The sequence below is a fragment of the Salmo trutta genome, unplaced genomic scaffold (genome assembly GCF_901001165.1).
Source record: "Salmo trutta unplaced genomic scaffold, fSalTru1.1, whole genome shotgun sequence".
Lineage (NCBI taxonomy): Eukaryota > Metazoa > Chordata > Actinopteri > Salmoniformes > Salmonidae > Salmo > Salmo trutta.
Window position 1 is genome coordinate 241734 of NW_021822677.1, and position 19888 is coordinate 261621.

General features: G+C 39.7%; 1 protein-coding gene across 1 annotated transcript; it reads right to left on the reverse strand.

Annotated features, from left to right (window-relative positions):
- Positions 1-812: 812 nt before the first annotated feature.
- On the reverse strand, positions 813-3385 carry LOC115183200 (globoside alpha-1,3-N-acetylgalactosaminyltransferase 1-like). The gene is made up of 3 exons (XM_029744538.1): positions 3375-3385; positions 2954-3097; positions 813-1546 (listed from the first exon to the last, which is right to left on the reverse strand). The coding sequence occupies exons 1-3, from the start codon at positions 3383-3385 to the stop codon at positions 856-858; spliced, it is 846 nt and encodes a 281-aa protein (XP_029600398.1). The 3' UTR covers positions 813-855.
- Positions 3386-19888: the final 16503 nt, after the last annotated feature.

Genomic DNA, 19888 nt, shown 5'->3' on the forward strand with positions numbered 1-19888 from the left:
ATCTTGACCATGTTCTGTTATAATATCCACCCGGCACAGCCAGAAGAGGACTGGCCACCCCTCATAGCCTGGTTCCTCTCTAGGTTTCTTCCTAGGTTTTTGACCTTTCTAGGGAGTTTTTCCTAGGGAGTTTTTCCTAGCCACCGTGCCTCTTTCACATGCATTGCTTGCTGTTTGGGGTTTTAGGCTGGGTTTCTGTACAGCACTTTGAGATTTCAGCTGATATACGAAGGGCTATATAAATAAATTTGATTTGATTTGAACTTAAACATAGAAATAGAAAACATAGAACAACCAAAAACACCTCCTGTCACGTCCTACTCTACTATAGAAAATGACATCTTACTAGGATCAGCACGTCACAATATCGTTGTCACATGGGAGATGTTGTTTTTAGTTAGGCTATAGAAAATATAACAAGTAGTGAAATAACACAAACATTCTGAAAGCGGTTAAATATTTATTTCAAGAAAAATAAACAATCGTATTTTTTTTTAAACATAATATTTATTGAGATTTTTCCCAGTAATCAACATACACAGTAGATAGGCTACAGAATACAGGATGAATGAGGTTATTAAAAATATATTATTTCCTATAAGTGAAGAACGCTATTATCCCCAAACTACAACAGTGACTGATATACAGAACATTTAAAATAGTAGTTTTATGTCAGTGTATATATTTCACCAAGAGAAAATGAATGGCACCAGACATCTGTATGTCCAATGTAACCTTTTATGCCTTTCCCTAACCTTAACACAAACCTCAGTGAAGCAATACCTGAAATTAACCTAACATTAACCATAATCAATTCAGTTTTTCTTCTGCCGGTCGAATATCAACTTCCTAGTCCTATACATTGGGATGAATTTCAGCATAGTTTTTAATGACAGTAGAGAAGCGAATGACTTTGACCTCTTTGGTTTTGGTCTTCTTGTCATCCCACTGGTACTCTGGAGACAACAGCTTGCTGGGCTTGTTGTAAAGCAGGTACCTGTTGAGGTGACTCTCCTCCTGCCAGGCAGCCTCGATGGAATTCCTTGCGTCCTCTTCAAGATGGTTCCGACATACCTTTGTTAGTGTGTACACATCCTCCACGGACCCTCCGAACACAGCCCCGGCGTAGTAGTAGTCTCCCTCATCCATGGGGATGTAGGCTGTCGAGGCTGGGCGCCGTTCATATGTGAAGAGGTCACGGGTCGCCTGGTAAAACCATGGGTGAATCACAGCAACCAGCCTGCCCAGAGACTCGGCCCCCCAGCGAGCGTGGAACTTGCTATCCACGTCCAGACAGAAGATGTAGTCGGCCTCCCTGCTGATCTGACGTTCGATGGCTGTCTGAATGATCTCCATCCTCCGGGCTGATATCTCCTGCCAGCGGTTTGAACCTGGGACCTGGATCACACTCAAATGTCTCCCCTGAGACATGTTCACTGATGGAACATCATCGGGACGATCAGTGAAAACATAGTAGCACACGTTGAAGTCGACCATGAAGTGCTTCTCTGCTGTCTCCAGGAAATCTTGGAGAAAGCGGACGTATCTGTCAGAATTTAAAGACACACAGGTAACTGCCAAAATATAGGAAACATCAACATAAAGGGTACTTAATAGAGAGTTGGGCCACCACCAGCCACCTTGGGCCACCACCAGCCACCTTGGGCCGCCACCACCAGCCACCTTGGGCCACCACGAGCCACCTTGGGCCACCACCAGCCACATTGGGCCACCACCAGCCACCTTGGGCCACCACCAGCAACCTTGGGCCACCACCAGCCACCTTGGGCCACCACCAGCCACCTTGGGCCACCACCAGCCACCCTGGGCCACCACCAGCAACCTTGGGCCACCACCAGCCACCTTGGGCCACCACCAGCCACCTTGGGCCACCACGAGCCACCTTGGGCCACCACCAGCCACATTGGGCCACCACCAGCCACCTTGGTCCACCACCAGCCACCAGAACAGCTCTAATGCACCTTGGCAAAGATTCTACAAGTGTCTGAAACTCTATCGGAGGGATAATTTGGTGTTTTGTTGATAGTGGTGGAAACACTATCTCAGGCTCATTTGGATTGAGATCTGGTGACTGGCATATGGTTTACATCGTTTTCATGCTCATCAAACCATTAGGTGACCACTTGTGCCCTGTAAATGGGGGCATTGTTGATCTGGGGGCAGAGCCATGGTAGCAAAAAGAATGACTGAAATAATGGTCAGCCCAGCCTTTTTATACATGACCGTTAGCATAATGGGATGTTCATTGCTTAATTAACTCAGAAACCACACCTGTGTGGAAGCACCTACATTCAATATACTTTGTATCCCTCATTTACTAGTGTTTTCCACTATTTTGTCAGTTACCTGTACATAACATAAGGGTTTAAGGTGCCTTGCTCAAGTGCACAATGGCAGTCTCAGGCTCCTGCGATTCTGATGCCAGAAACCCTCTGTAACTGTATGGTCATTCTCATAGGACTGTATAGGACATACTCAACCATTTCTGAACAGAAATTACAGTCTACCAGGAAATAAACAAAGTAGTACAGTTATTCAAATCTTAGCCAAGCCATGAATCATGACATCATGATATTGTATTACCTGCCATATGACATTAGCTAGTTATGTGCTCATACACTGAGTGTTTTTTTGTTGTCTTGCCCATTCACCATCGGAATGGCACACATACACAATCCATGTCTCGATTGTGTCGAGGCTTAACAATCCTTCTTTAACCTGTCTCCTCCCCTTCCTCTACACTGATTGAAGTGGAATTAACAAGTGACATCAATAAGGGATCATAGCTTTCACCTGGATTCACCTGGTCAGTCTGTTATGGAGAAAGCACGTGTTCATAATGTTTGTACACTCGGTGTAGTTTCAGTGTTGTAAAAATATTGATAGTTTAATTTCCCTTTTGAATATTTGGGAAAAGTTGTAGGCTACTCACTTTCCAACGGCAAACACTGTGGTTGCTATGGTGAGGTTCATGGACTTGTAGATTATGTCGACGAGGTCAGGGTCAAAGGTTCCTTCCCAGACAATGGGTGCCAACCATGGGGTAACTGCCACCACATCAGTACGACTAAAGAAACTGAACAAGATCAAGCCTCACTGTGTTGTTCTGATTATGATCTGAATGTTTACAGATATACAGATCAAGCCTGACTGTATTGTACTGATTATGATCTCAATATTTACAGATATACAGATCAAGCCTGACTGTGTTGTACTGATTATGATCTCAATGTTTACAGATATACAGATCAAGCCTGACTGTGTGGTACTGATTATGATCTCAATGTTTACAGATATACAGATCAAGCCTGACTGTGTTGTACTGATTATGATCTCAATGTTTACAGATATACAGATCAAGCATGACTGTATTGTACTGATTATGATCTCAATGTTTACAGATATACAGATCAAGCTGGAATGTGTGGTACTGATTATAATCTCAATGTTTACAGATATACAGATCAAGCTGGAATGTGTGGTACTGATTATGATCTCAATGTTTACAGATATACAGATCAAGCTGGAATGTGTGGTTCTGATAATGATCTTAATGTTTACAGATATACAGATCAAGCTGGAATGTGTTGTACTGATTATGATCTCAATGTTTACAGATATACAGATCAAGCCTGACTGTATTGTACTGATTATGATCTCAATGTTTACAGATATACAGATCAAGCTGGAATGTGTGGTACTGATTATGATCTCAATGTTTACAGATATACAGATCAAGCTGGAATGTGTTGTACTGATTATGATCTCAATGTTTACAGATATACAGATCAAGCCTGACTGTGTTGTACTGATTATGATCTCAATGTTTACAGATATACAGATCAAGCTGGAATGTGTTGTACTGATAATGATCTCAATGTTTACAGATATACAGATCAAGCTGGAATGTGTTGTACTGATTATGATCTCAATGTTTACAGATATACAGATCAAGCTGGAATGTGTTGTACTGATTAGGATCTCAATGTTTACAGATATACAGATCAAGCTGGAATGTGTGGTACTGATTATAATCTCAATGTTTACAGATAAACAGATCAAGCCTGACTGTGTTGTACTGATTATGATCTCAATGTTTACAGATATACTGATCAAGCTGGAATGTGTTGTACTGAATATGATCTCAATGTTTACAGATATACAGATCAAGCTGGAATGTGTTGTACTGATTATGATCTCAATGTTTACAGATATACAGATCAAGCTGGAATGTGTTGTACTGATTATGATCTCAATGTTTACAGATATACAGATCAAGCCTGAATATATTATACTGATTATGATCTCAATGTTTACAGATATACAGATCAAGCTGGAATGTGTGGTACTGATTATAATCTCACTGTTTACAGATCTACAGATCAAGCTGGAATGTGTGGTACTGATTATGATCTCAATATTTACAGATATACAGATCAAGCTGGAATGTGTTGTACTGATTAATATCTCAATAGTTTACAGATCAAGCTGGAATGTGTTGTACTGATTATGATATCATTGTTTACAGATATACAGATCAAGCTGGAATGTGTGGTACTGAATATGATCTCAATGTTTACAGATATACAGATCAAGCTGGAATGTGTTGTACTGATTATGATCTCAATGTTTACAGATATACAGATCAAGCCTGAATATATTATACTGATTATGATCTCAATGTTTACAGATATACAGATCAAGCTGGAATGTGTGGTACTGATTATAATCTCACTGTTTACAGATCTACAGATCAAGCTGGAATGTGTGGTACTGATTATGATCTCAATATTTACAGATATACAGATCAAGCTGGAATGTGTTGTACTGATTAATATCTCAATAGTTTACAGATATACAGATCAAGCTGGAATGTGTTGTACTGATTATGATATCATTGTTTACAGATATACAGATCAAGCTGGAATGTGTGGTACTGAATATGATCTCAATGTTTACAGATATACAGATCAAGCTGGAATGTGTGGTACTGATTATGATCTCAATGTTTACAGATATACAGATCAAGCCTGACTGTGTTGTACTGATTATGATCTCAATGTTTACAGATATACAGATCAAGCTGGAATGTGTTGTACTGATTATGATCTCAATGTTTACAGATATACAGATCAAGCCTGACTGTGTTGTACTGATTATGATCTCAATGTTTACAGATATACAGATCAAGCCTGACTGTGTTGTACTGATTATGATCTCAATGTTTACAGATATACAGATCAAGCTGGAATGTGTTGTACTGATTATGATCTCAATGTTTACAGATATACAGATCAAGCTGGAATGTGTTGTACTGATTATGATCTCAATGTTTACAGATATACAGATCAAGCTGGAATGTGTTGTACTGATTATGATGTCAATGTTTACAGATATACAGATCAAGCTGGAATGTGTTGTACTGATTATGATCTCAATGTTTACAGATATACAGATCAAGCTGGAATGTTTTGTACTGATTATGATCTCAATGTTTACAGATATACAGATCAAGCTGGAATGTGTTGTACTGATTATGATATCATTGTTTACAGATATACAGATCAAGCTCGAATGTGTGGTACTGATTATGATCTCAATGTTTACAGATATACAGATCAAGCTGGAATGTGTTGTACTGATTATGATCTCAATGTTTACAGATATACAGATCAAGCTGGAATGTGTTGTACTGATTATGATCTCAATGTTTACAGATATACAGATCAAGCCTGACTGTGTTGTACTGATTATGATCTCAATGTTTACAGATATACAGATCAAGCTGGAATGTGTTGTACTGATTATGATCTCAATGTTTACAGATATACAGATCAAGCTGGAATGTGTTGTACTGATTATGATCTCAATGTTTACAGATATACAGATCAAGCTGGAATGTGTTGTACTGATTATGATCTCAATGTTTACAGATATACAGATCAAGCTGGAATGTGTTGTACTGATTATGATCTCAATGTTTACAGATATACAGATCAAGCTGGAATGTGTTGTACTGATTATGATCTCAATGTTTACAGATATACAGATCAAGCTGGAATGTGTTGTACTGATTATAATCTCAATGTTTACAGATATACAGATCAAGCTGGAATGTGTTGTACTGATCATGATCTCAATAGTTTTGCAAAGAAAGGTCCTTGAAAAGATGTGTGGTTTACCAGGCTACACGCTGATGTGGAAGATAACAATGATATGTAACTAACACAAGGTAACACTACTCACCCCACCAAGACACTGGGCTGCTTGTACAATAGCCTGGGAGAACAAAACGTAATTCATTAGTTAATGAAGATATGGGCTGATGTTATTGCTCTCTCAAAAAAAGGTGCTAGTACCAAAAAGGAGTTTTAACTTCACTGTAAGGGAAACCTTTTTTGGGCTGTGGAGAACCTTTTTTATATTGGTACTTTGGATAATCCTTTATATATAAAAAAAATAAGCTGCAGACAGTAGTAGCAGGAAAACAATGTGGAGAATGGAAGAATAGGATTGGAGTCAATCTAGGTTGCTTTAAAAAATGATTTATCCACGTGGTTTCACCCATGGATGGATGTAAACATGAGGTTTGTGGAGAACTGATTTGGGGGGGGGTGGGTAATTAGGTAGGGGTGTGTCCTCCAGTGGCTGTGGGCTTAAGTTATGTTAATTAAGACAAAATTAGAGGTTGTCTATGATTGATGTCGGTTTTCGCTTTGTCATTATGGGGTATTGTGTGTCTATTGATGAGACAAAGAATTACTCAATCCATTTAAAATAAGGCTGTGACGTAACAAAATGTGGAAAAGGGGAAGGGGTCTGAATACTTTCCAAATACACCGTAAATAAGAGCTAGCTACCATGGAAAGGAAAATACCTGCCTATTTGTGGAAAAAGCACCCTAATAAACTCAATAGTCCTATTGCAGTTTACCTATTTCCTCATGGCCTACACCTACCAACGTGTTTTTGTTTTTATTATATGAGCAAAAAATATTCAATTTTATTTGGAACGGCAAGTTAGTCAAAATTAAACAGGCCTATTTATATAATGAATATGAATTCAGAGGGCAGAAATTATTAAATATTAAAGCATTAGACCTCTCACTAAAGGCTTCAGTCACACAAGTTATATTTAAATCCAAACTGGTTCTCTGGCAGATTAGTAAGAATGTCTCACCCCATGTTCAAGAATGGCCTTTTTTCCTTTGTTCAGATTACAACCTCTCACTTTCAGTTATTTGGAAATGATATCATCTCCAAAATACCATTATTTTTTTAAAACAAGCCATAGAAAGTTGGCAAGGCACACACCTGTCTATAAAAGGTCCCACAGTTGACAGTGCATGTCAGAGCAAAAACCAAGCCATGAGGTGGAAGGAATTGTCCGTTGAGCTCCGAGACAGGATTGTGTCGAGGAACAGATGTGGGGAAGGTCCCCAAGAACACAGCGGCCTCCATCATTCTTAAATGGAAGAAGTTTGGAACTACCAAGACTCTTCGTAGAGCTGGCCGCCCGGCCAAACGAAGCATTCGGGGGAGAAGGGCCTTGATCAGGGACTTGACCAAGAACCCAATGGTCACTCTGAAAGAGCTCCAGAGTTCCTCTGTGGAGATGGCAGAATCTTCCAGAAGGACAGCCATCTCTGCAGCACTCCACCAATCAGGCCTTTATGGTAGAGGGGCCAGACGGAAGCAACGACTCAGTAAAATGCACATGACAGCCCACTTGGAGTTTTCCACAAGGCACCTAAAGGACTCTGACCATGAGAAACAAGATTCTCTGTTCTGATGAAACCAAGATTGAACTCTTTGGCCTGAATGCCAAGTGTTACGTCTGGAGGAAACCTGGTACCATCCCTACGGTGAAGTGTGGTGGCAGCATCATGTTGTGGGGATATTTTAGAGGAAAGGACTGGGATACTAGTTAGCATCGAGGGGAAGATAAACGGAGCAAAGAACAGATCCTTGATGAAAACTCTGGGATGCTGGCCTTCTAGGCAGAGTTCCTCAGTCCAGTGTCTGTGTTATTTTGCCCATCTTTTCTTTTTATTGGCCAGTCTAAGATACGGCTTTTTCTTTGCAGCTCTGCCTAGAAGGCCAGCATCCCGGAGTCGCCTCTTCACTGTTGACGTTGAGACTGGTGTTTTGCCGGTACTATTTAATGAAGCTGCCAGTTGAGGACTTGTGAGGCATCTGTTTCTCAAACTAGACACTCTAATGTACTTGTCCTCTTGCTCAGTTGTGCACCGGGGCCTCCCACTCCTCTTTCTATTCTGGTTAGAGCCAGTTTGCTCTGTTCTGTGAAGGGAGTAGTACACAGCATTGTACGAGATCTTCAGTTTCTTGGCAATTTCTCACATTTAATAGCCTTAATTTCTCAGAACAGGAATAGACTGACGAGTTTCAGAATAAAGTTCTTTGTTTCTGGCCATTTTGAGCCTGTAATCGAACCCACAAATGCGGATGCTCCAGATACTCAACTAGTCTAAACAAGGCCAGATGTATTGCTTCTTTAAATCAGCACAACAGTTTTCAGCTGTGCCAATATAATTGGAAAAAGGTTTTCTAATGATCAATTAGCCTTTTAAAATGAAGCTTGGATTAGCTAACACAATGTGCCATTGGAACACAGGAGTGATGGTTGCTGGTAATGGGCCTCTGTACGCCTATGTTGATATTCCATAAACAATCAGCCGTTTCCAGCTACAATTGTCATTTACAACATTAATTGGGGACCCCTTCCCACTCTGATCCCGTTAACGGGATTGCTTGACAAGATACCATGGCGGGAAATTCAAAACTGCAAGAATCTAATAATTTCAATTTCTCAAACAATCAACTATTTTACACCATTTGAAAGATAAACATCTCCTAAATCCAACCACATTGTCCGATTTCAAAGAGGCTTTACGGCGAAAGCATAAAGTTAGGTTATGTTAGGAGAGTACATTGAAAATAGCTGTTTGTAATGTTTTGTCAATGCAAAGACAGGCGTCACCAAAAGCAGAAAACCAGCTAAAATGATGCACTAACCTTTGACAATCTTCATCAGATGACACTCCTAGGACATTATGTTATACAATATATGCATTTTTTGTTCCATCAAGTTCATATTTATATCTAATAACAGCATTTTACATTGGCGCGTGACGTTCAGAAAATGTATCTCCCCCAAAAACTGCCGGTGAATTTTCAAAAATACTCATTATAAAACGTGGATAAAATATTAAACTGTTATTCAAAGAATTGTAGATTAATATCTCGTGAAAGCAACCGCATTGACAGATTTCCAAATAACTTTACTGGGAAAGCACACTTTGCAATAATCTGACTACTGCGCTCAGAAAAATAGGCTAGGCTATACAGTTAGCCGGCATGTTGGAGTCATCTAACATCATAAATAACATTAGAACTATTCCCTTACCTTTAATAATCTTCATCAGAAGGCACTTCCAGGATTCCCAGGTCCACAACAAATGTTGTTTCTTTCGACAAAGTTCATAATTTATGTCCAAATAACTCCCAGTTGTTCCATGTTGTTAGCGCGTTCGGTAGGCTACTCAAAATGTAGGGCGGGGGAGGGAAAAGTCACGACAAAAAGTTTAAAAAAAAATCTATTTACGTTCGTTCAAACATGTCAAACGTTGTTTAGCATCAATCTTTAGGGCCTTGAGAACGTGAAACGGATAAATATTTCAACAGGACCTCTCCTGTGTCTTGATAAACGTTTGAAATACAAAGTCTCATCTCACATGAACGCGCATGTGCGTGCAATAATGAAGTGACGACATCCCAGGGACGTCAACTTCCCTTCCTTCTCATCCGGTCTCTGTTCATCATAGACGCTTCAAACAACTTTACAAAGATCGTTGACATCTAGTGGAAGCCGTAGGAAGTGCAAAATGAATCCTTTGTTACTGTGTGTTCTATTGGCAATGACTCGAAGATAGTACAGCCACAAAATTCTCATGTCCTGCTTGTATTTTTCTCAGGTTTTTGCCTGCCATATGAGTTCTGTTATACTTACAGACACCATTCAAACAGTTTTTATAAAATTCAGAGTGTTTTCTATCCAAATCTGTTAATAATATGCATATCCTAGCTTCTAAGTTGGTGTAGGAGGCAGTTAAAAATGGGCACATATTTTTTTCAAAATTCTCAATACTGCCCCCTTGCCCAAACTAGTTTTAACAATGTCTACACTGCATTTCTGATCAATTTGATGTTCTTTTAATGAACAAAAAAATTGCTTTTCTTTCAAAAACAAGGACATTTCTGAGTGACCCCAAACTTTTGAACGGTAGTGTCTTTCACCAGTAAGTAAATCCATGTTGAGAACTTATGACCCAGGAAAAGTTTTTTTGTTGTCAGATAAAACTGATTCTTCTGGTTTTAATTCAGATGTCAAGTTTACATTCTGTCCTTTGTTTGCAAATGCTGTTTCTCTATCTGGTCATCTCTCCCTTAAACCAGTCTCAGTGGCTCTTAAAGGGACTGACACCCATTTAACATGAACATCACATCCCTCCTAACTTCTCAAAGACAAAACCATTTGGACATTTGTTCAACAGCAGCAATAATAATAATAATAATAATAATAATTTAATGGTGCACACACCAGTCAAAGTGATACAGAGCGAGCTGGCTACACTGATGAACTCTCCTTTTGCTATTGAGTCATCATGACTTCAATACTACAGATGCGTCAGGTAAATGAAGTGCTATTTGCATGTTATTTAACCTTTATTTAACAAGGCAAGTCAGTTAAGAACAAATTCTTATTTACAATGACAGCCTAGGAACATTGGGTTAACTGCCTTGTTCAGGGGCAGGATGACAGATTTTTACCTTGTCAGCTCAGGGATTCAATCTAGCAACCTTTCAGTTACTGGTCCAACGCTCTAACCACTAGGCTACCTGCCACCCCTAAATGTCATGGGGTGTGATGTCATTTGCTCCATTGTTGAAATGTGTGGCCTATTTTTTGAGGGTGTTGTCCAAGGAATGAGTGTGGCTATAAACATCCTTATCACAAGCTCTACAAACCACGTTGGCTTGCCAACTTCAACTGTGGTTTCCTCTCTGATTCCCACAGCATTTCCTGCAGGGCTGCATTCTATTATATGTGTTTGAAACAGAGACTTAGATTAACATTGTATAATGTTACTGGCCCCATTATGGGGTCTGTGAGAGCACAGGCAATGCCATTGAGGCCATCTCCATTCTGAAGTATTACATTTTGTTCTTCTACTACTTCTAAGAGTTGGTAAACAAACTAGAAAGGGTGCACACTGCCCCCTGAAGGGAGTTGTCTGAACAGGTATAAAGACAAGGATGGTGATTTACTGCCCCCTGGAGGGTGTTGTCTGAACAGGTATAAAGACAAGGATGGTGATTTACTGCCCCCTGGAGGGTGTTGTCTGAACAGGTATAAAGACAAGGATGGTGATTTACTGCCCCCTGGAGGGTGTTGTCTGAACAGGTATAAAGACAAGGATGGTGATTTACTGCTACCTGGAGGGTGTTGTCTGAACAGGTATAAAGACAAGGATGGTGATTTACTGCCCCCTGGAGGGTGTTGTCTGAACAGGTATAAAGACAAGGATGGTGATTTACTGCCCCATGGAGGGTGTTGTCTGAACAGGTATAAAGACAAGGATGGTGATTTACTGCCCCCTGGAGGGTGTTGTCTGAACAGGTATAAAGACAAGGATGGTGATTTACTGCTACCTGCAGTTATGGTATGTTTCCTCACCAGTATAATTCATTGGCTGATCCCTCCTGGTGACCTGGATGGAGTTGTGTTCCTTCCTTAAACTTTCAGATGCATGTAATTGTACCACCGCTCTCAACGCCTGTGTGGTGCACCGGCACAATCTCATGAGTCTGATCGTTCCACGTTGTAGCCCCTCCCACCTCAAAATAATTGACTTTGTTTGACTTCCGGCTTGTCGCGAAGAATCACTTACTCAGGGAGGGAGGAGATGTTTCTAACAATGGATCAAATTGTTCAAATTAGTCAATCACATTTACAGAATGTAAACGCTACAGCAAATTATTGGTGAGAAAAATGAAGGAAATAATATAAACTACTTTTTCCACATAGCATTAGAACAACTAGCTGACGCTGGCTAGCAAGCTTCTTTTCATTGAAATAGTATGGCTGGTTAGCTAGCTAGCAATAGTCTTCTGTCTAGCCTCTAACTAATGGTTGTTACGTTGTGGAACAGAATAGTTATTTGTACTTGTAATTTGGTTGAGACTAACATTAGTTTAGAAAGTCATTGTTTACTTTGTGTATATTTGTTGTTTAATTGGTTGGCTTTTCCAGTTAGGAAGCTGAGATGTATTTGCTCAAGTTGGCTATCTTAGCTATTAGCTAATGTTTTAGTAGAACAGGCTAGCTCCCTGCAGAATCTAGACAATGGAGAATAAGATCTTAAAAAGTTATTCTGCTGTCCCCATTGGATAACTTTCTGAAGAACCCTTTTGTTTCCAAGTAGAACCCTTTTGGTTCTAAGTAGAACCATTTTGGGTTCCATGTAGAACCCTTTCCACAGAGTGTTCTACATGGAACCTAAAATGGTTCTACCTGGAACCAAAAAGGGTTATACTATGAGGACAGCTGAAGAATCCTTTTGGAACCCTTCTTTCTAAGAGTGTATCTAGTTGTTGTTCTGATGGAACGTCCATATGACAGCCACAACATGATGATCATGTATTCAAGCATCTGAAGTGGAGGACAAAAGCCTGCTTTGAATGAGCAAGCTAGAACAATAATAACTAGCTATATCAAATAAACATGTTCAGGAAAAGCAGGGAGAGGGCAAGCTAGTAGTAGTAACATTATTTGAAACCTCACATGCTCATAATCTGTATCTGTTATGTTTAAGCAATAAGGCAGCTCAGGGGTTTGTTGTGTTTGAACAATATACCACGGCTAAGGGCTGTTCTTAAGCACAACACAACGTGGAGTGCCTGGATACAGCCCTTAGCCGTGGTATATTGGCCATATACCACAAACCCCCAAGATGCCTTATTGCTATTAAAAACAATTGCTATTGCTATTACAACAGTAAACAAGTAATATTGACTCATACCCGTGGTATACGGTCTGATATACCGTGGCTTGCTATCTGTCTCATGTTGTAACTATCATCAACATGAACAAGACTTGAGTTCTGTTGAATTGTCAACTGGTCTAAATTCTTATTAGGAAGATGTTGCTGTTCAGAATGACATGTTTATGACTGTTGATTTTCACAGGAATCTCCAAATGCTATGTTGAACGAGCACAACGGATGACTCACTTATTATTTTATGTTTGTGAAAATAACGTGTTGTGCAGTTACTTTTTACATACTGAAACAGTCTCATTAGTTCTGAGCTAGACTGATCGAGGAAATGTCTACTGTAAATGTCTACTACCCTTTTTAAAATGTTGAATGAAATCAGCACCGTTTTTTAATAGTTTGTTGCTACTGTCTAGTGACGAAGTGGGCAATATGGAATACATTGGAGGAGGAAGAGAGAATTAATGAGAAATCAGAACTTGGACAATGTCAAGGAATGAGTAGGTAAATGTACATCCTATCAAAAGAAACGGTGCATAGGTAGCCTTAAGATAACATTAGATATGTGCATGTTATGTACTGGACAGACAGCTAGCTAGCTATTCTCAAAACATTGGATTACCAACTTGAGTGGTGACGTCTCAGTTTGCAGCACATTGTCACATGGACGTAGTAATACACTGAACAAAAATATAAATGCATCATGTAAAGTGTTGGTCTCATGTTTTATGACCTGAAATAAAAGATGGCCGACATTTTCTATGTGCACAAAAAGCTTATTTCACTCAAATGTTGCACCCTGGTCCTTCCTCCGCTGCCTCCTTAACAGTTTATAAATTCCTTTTAAGAAAACATTTTAATTCAGCCTTTGTGGTTTGGAAAGTTTAGTGACTATTATTGCTTTATTTTATTTATCAAACAAATGGGGTTTTGGAAAAGTAGGTACTTTTCTCATCTGTGGATGGGAAGTGTCACAATTTTTCATGGACTTAGTGCTTGATACTTCAGACAAGGAAAAATTATGGATAGCTAATTAAAATAAGAAAATACCTTTATGAACTATGAAGCCTTTATGTGAGTTTTTCCGATTACATCAATTTTTTTTTTAAATCACAAAATGTGACATTAGCTACAAAAAAAATTGTTTTCGGCAATTATCCAAAAACAACTCCAAAATCGCCATTCCTTACCCAACAGGCTGAACAGGTGTAATGAACGCGTGTAAAAGTGACCACATGCGTTCTAATCACCTGTACATGAACACTGAACAGGTGTAATGAACACTGAACAGGTGTAATGAACAGGTGTAATGAACACTGAACAGGTGTAATGAACACTGAACAGGTGTAATGAACACTGAACAGTTGTAATGAACACTGAACAGGTGTAATGAACACTGAACAGGTATAATGAACACTGAGCAGGTGTAATGAACACTGAACAGGTGTAATGAACACTGAACAGGTGTAATGAACAGGTGTAATGAACACTGAACAGGTGTAATGAACACTGAACAGGTGTAATGAACACTGAACAGTTGTAATGAACACTGAACAGGTGTAATGAACACTGAACAGGTATAATGAACACTGAGCAGGTGTAATGAACACTGAACAGGTGTAATGAACACTGAACAGGTGTAATGAACACTGAACAGGTGTAATGAACACTGAACAGGTATAATGAACACTGAACAGGTGTAATGAACACTGAACAGGTGTAATGAACACTGAACAGGTGTAATGAACGGTGTAATGAACACTGAACAGGTGTAATGAACACTGAACAGGTGTAATGAACGGTGTAATGAACACTGAACAGGTGTAATGAACGGTGTAATGACCACTGAACAGGTGTAATGAACACTGAACAGGTGTAATGAACACTGAACAGGTGTAATGAACGGTGTAATGAACACTGAACAGGTGTAATGAACACTGAACAGGTGTAATGAACACTGAACAGGTGTAATGAACACTGAACAGGTGTAATGAACACTGAACAGGTGTAATGAACGGTGTAATGAACACTGAACAGGTGTAATGAACACTGAACAGGTATGATGAACACTGAACAGGTGTAATGAACACTGAACAGGTGTAATGAACACTGAACAGGTGTAATGAACGGTGTAATGAACACTGAACAGGTGTAATGAACACTGAACAGGTGTAATGAACACTGAACATGTGTAATGAACACTGAACAGGTATGATGAACACTGAACAGGTGTAATGAACACTGAACAGGTGTAATGAACACTGAACAGGTATAATGAACACTGAACAGGTGTAATGAACACTGAACAGGTATAATGAACACTGAACAGGTGTAATGAACACTGAACAGGTGTAATGAACACTGAACAGGTGTAATGAACGGTGTAATGAACACTGAACAGGTGTAATGAACACTGAACAGGTATGATGAACACTGAACAGGTGTAATGAACACTGAACAGGTGTAATGAACACTGAACAGGTGTAATGAACGGTGTAATGAACACTGAACAGGTGTAATGAACACTGAACAGGTGTAATGAACACTGAACATGTGTAATGAACACTGAACAGGTATGATGAACACTGAACAGGTGTAATGAACACTGAACAGGTGTAATGAACACTGAACAGGTATAATGAACACTGAACAGGTGTAATGAACACTGAACAGGTATAATGAACACTGAACAGGTGTAATGAACACTGAACAGGTGTAATGAACACTGAACAGGTGTAATGAACTGAACAGGTGTAATGAACACTGAACAGGTATAATGAACACTGAACAGGTGTAATGAACGGTGTAATGAACACTGAACATGTGTAATGAACACTGAACAGGTATAATGAACACTGAACAGGTGTAATGAACACTGAACAGGTGTGATGAACACTGAACAGGTATAATGAACACTGAACAGGTGTAATGAACACTGAACAGGTGTAATGAACTGAACAGGTGTAATGAACACTGAACAGGTGTAATGAACACTGAACAGGTGTAATGAACACTGAACAGGTGTAATGAACACTGAACAGGTGTAATGAACATGTTTAATGAACACTGAACAGGTGTAATGAACACTGAACAGGTGTAATGAACACTGAACAGATGTAATGAACACTGAACAGGTGTAATGAACACTGAACAGGTGTAATGAACACTGAACAGGTGTAATGAACACTGAACAGGTACAATGAACACTGAACAGGTGTAATGAACACTGAACAGGTGTAATGAACACTGAACAGGTGTAATGAACTGAACAGGTATAATGAACACTGAACAGGTGTAATGAACACTGAACAGGTATAATGAACACTGAACAGGTGTAATGAACGGTGTAATGAACACTGAACATGTGTAATGAACACTGAACAGGTATAATGAACACTGAAACAGGTGTAATGAACACTGAACAGGTGTGATGAACACTGAACAGGTATAATGAACACTGAACAGGTGTAATGAACACTGAACAGGTGTAATGAACTGAACAGGTGTAATGAACACTGAACAGGTATAATGAACACTGAACAGGTGTAATGAACACTGAACAGGTGTAATGAACACTGAACAGGTGTAATGAACACTGAACAGGTGTAATGAACATGTTTAATGAACACTGAACAGGTGTAATGAACACTGAACAGGTGTAATGAACACTGAACAGGTATAATGAACACTGAACAGGTGTAATGAACACTGAACAGGTGTAATGAACACTGAACAGATGTAATGAACAGGTGTAATGAACACTGAACAGGTGTAATGAACAGGGTAACACTGAACAGGTGTAATGAACTGAACACTGAACAGGTGTAATGAACACTGAACAGGTGTAATGAACACTGAACAGATGTAATGAACACTGAACAGGTGTAATGAACACTGAACAGGTGTAATGAACACTGAACAGGTGTAATGAACACTGAACAGGTGTAATGAACACTGAACAGTTGTAATGAACACTGAACAGGTGTAATGAACACTGAACAGTTGTAATGAACACTGAACAGGTATAATGAACACTGAACAGGTATAATGAACACTGAACAGGTGTAATGAACACTGAACAGGTGTGCATTTACCTTAGAATGCTTTTTTACTCTTTTAGTTATAAAATTGTAATACTTTTGTTGTTTTTATATCCTTTTATGATTCTAGTGTAGTAAATATTCCGCTTTTATTTTTATTGTTTTTTCCTATGAAGTGCATTGTGTTTCATTCATGTCTGAAATGTGCTATATATTAAAGCCTGATTTGATGTATTACTCTGTTCCAGAATAAATTGCCTTTGGAATGACCCAGGTTCTTCCTCCTCTGCAGATTCCTTAACAGTTTATTAATTCCTTTGTAGAAACAATATTTTCATCCAGGCTTTGTGTCTTGGAAAGGGAAGTGACTATTAATTGATGAATCTAATGATCAAACACATGGGGTTTTAGAAAAGTAGGTACTTTAGTCAAAACACCCCCATCTAGTGGATGTATTGTGTCTCTAGAATGAGTAGGTACTTTAGTAAAAACACCCCCATCTAGTGGATGTATTGTGTCTCTAGAATGAGTGGGTACTTTAGTCAAAACACCCCCATCTAGTGGATGTATTGTGTCTCTAGAATGAGTAGGTACTTTAGTCAAAACACCCCCATCTAGTGGATGTATTGTGTCTCTAGAATGAATAGGTACTTTAGTCAAAACACCCCCATCTAGTGGATGTATTGTGTCTCTAGAATGAGTAGGTACTTTAGTCAAAACACCCCCATCTAGTGGATGTATTGTGTCTCTAGAATGAGTAGGTACTTTAGTCAAAACACCCCCATCTAGTGGATGTATTGTGTCTCTAGAATGAGTAGGTACTTTAGTCAAAACACCCCCATCTAGTGGATGTATTGTGTCTCTAGAATGAGTAGGTACTTTAGTCAAAACACCCCCATCTAGTGGATGTATTGTGTCTCTAGAATGAGTAGGTACTTTAGTCAAAACACCCCCATCTAGTGGATGTATTGTGTCTCTAGAATGAGTAGGTGCTTTAGTCAAAACACCCCCATCTAGTGGATGTATTGTGTCTCTAGAATGAGTAGGTACTTTAGTCAAAACACCCCCATCTAGTGGATGTATTGTGTCTCTAGAATGAGTAGGTACTTTAGTCAAAACACCCCCGTCTAGTGGATGTATTGTGTCTCTAGAATGAGTAGGTACTTTAGTCAAAACACCCCCATCTAGTGGATGTATTGTGTCTCTAGAATGAGTAGGTACTTTAGTCAAAACACCCCCATCTAGTGGATGTATTGTGTCTCTAGAATGAGTAGGAAAAACACCCCCATCTAGTGGATGTATTGTGTCTCTAGAATGAGTAGGTACTTTAGTCAAAACACCCCCATTTAGTGGATGTATTGTGTCTCTAGAATGAGTAGGTACTTTAGTCAAAACACCCCCATCTAGTGGATGTATTGTGTCTCTAGAATGAGTAGGTACTTTAGTCAAAACACCCCCGTCTAGTGGATGTATTGTGTCTCTAGAATGAGTAGGTACTTTAGTCAAAACACCCCCATCTAGTGGATGTATTGTGTCTCTAGAATGAGTAGGTAATTTAGTCAAAACACCCCCGTCTAGTGGATGTATTGTGTCTCTAGAATGAGTAGGTACTTTAGTCAAAACACCCCCGTCTAGTGGATGTATTGTGTCACTAGAATGAGTAGGTACTTTAGTCAAAACACCCCCATCTAGTGGATGTATTGTGTCTCTAGAATGAGTAGGTACTTTAGTCAAAACACCCCCATCTAGTGGATGTATTGTGTCTCTAGAATTAGCAGGAAATCACTGTTCAAGACGAAGGCTGGAGGAACATATTGTTTCTATAAAATAATGAATAAATGATGGAAGGGATTTGTTTTCACATGGACTCATAGAAACAATGCTATACATCAAAATAGTATAGAATGTTGATGTATAGAAATTTAAAAAGATAAACTGCATTTGTGGCATTGAGCTCTAGAATGGCTTTTGTTTGTCATCACGGGAAGTCTGTGTAGCATCAGTCAGTCAGTCAGTTTGACCCTTTTCTGATATCAATGACGTTTAAGTCATTTACATTTAAGTCATTTAGCAGACGCTCTTATCCAGAGCGACTTACAAATTTGTGCATTCACCTTATGATATCCAGTGGAACAACCACTTTACAATAGTACATCTATATCTTTTTTGGGGGGGGGTTAGAAGGGTTACTTTATCCTATCCCAGGTATTCCTTAAAGAGGTGGTGTTTCAGGTGTCTCCGGAAGGTGGTGATTGACTCCGCTGTCCTGGCGTCGTGAGGGAGCTTGTTCCACCATTGGGGTGCCAGAGCAGCGAACAGTTTTGACTGGGCTGAGCGGGAACTGTGCTTCCTCAGAGGTAGGGGGGCCAGCAGGCCAGAGGTGGATGAACGCAGTGCCCTTGTTTGGGTGTAGGGCCTGATCAGAGCCTGAAGGTACGGAGGTGCCGTTCCCCTCACAGCTCCATAGGCAAGCACCATGGTCTTGTAGCGGATGCAAGCTTCAACTGGAAGCCAGTGGAGAGAGCGGAGGAGCGGGGTGATGTGAGAGAACTTGGGAAGGTTGAACAACAGACGGGCTGCGGCGTTCTGGATGAGTTGTAGGGGTTTAATGGCACAGGCAGGGAACCCAGCCAACAGCGAGTTGCAGTAATCCAGACGGGAGATGACAAGTGCCTGGATTAGGACCTGCGCCGCTTCCTGTGTGAGGCAGGGTCGTACTCTGCGAATGTTGTAGAGCATGAACCTACAAGAT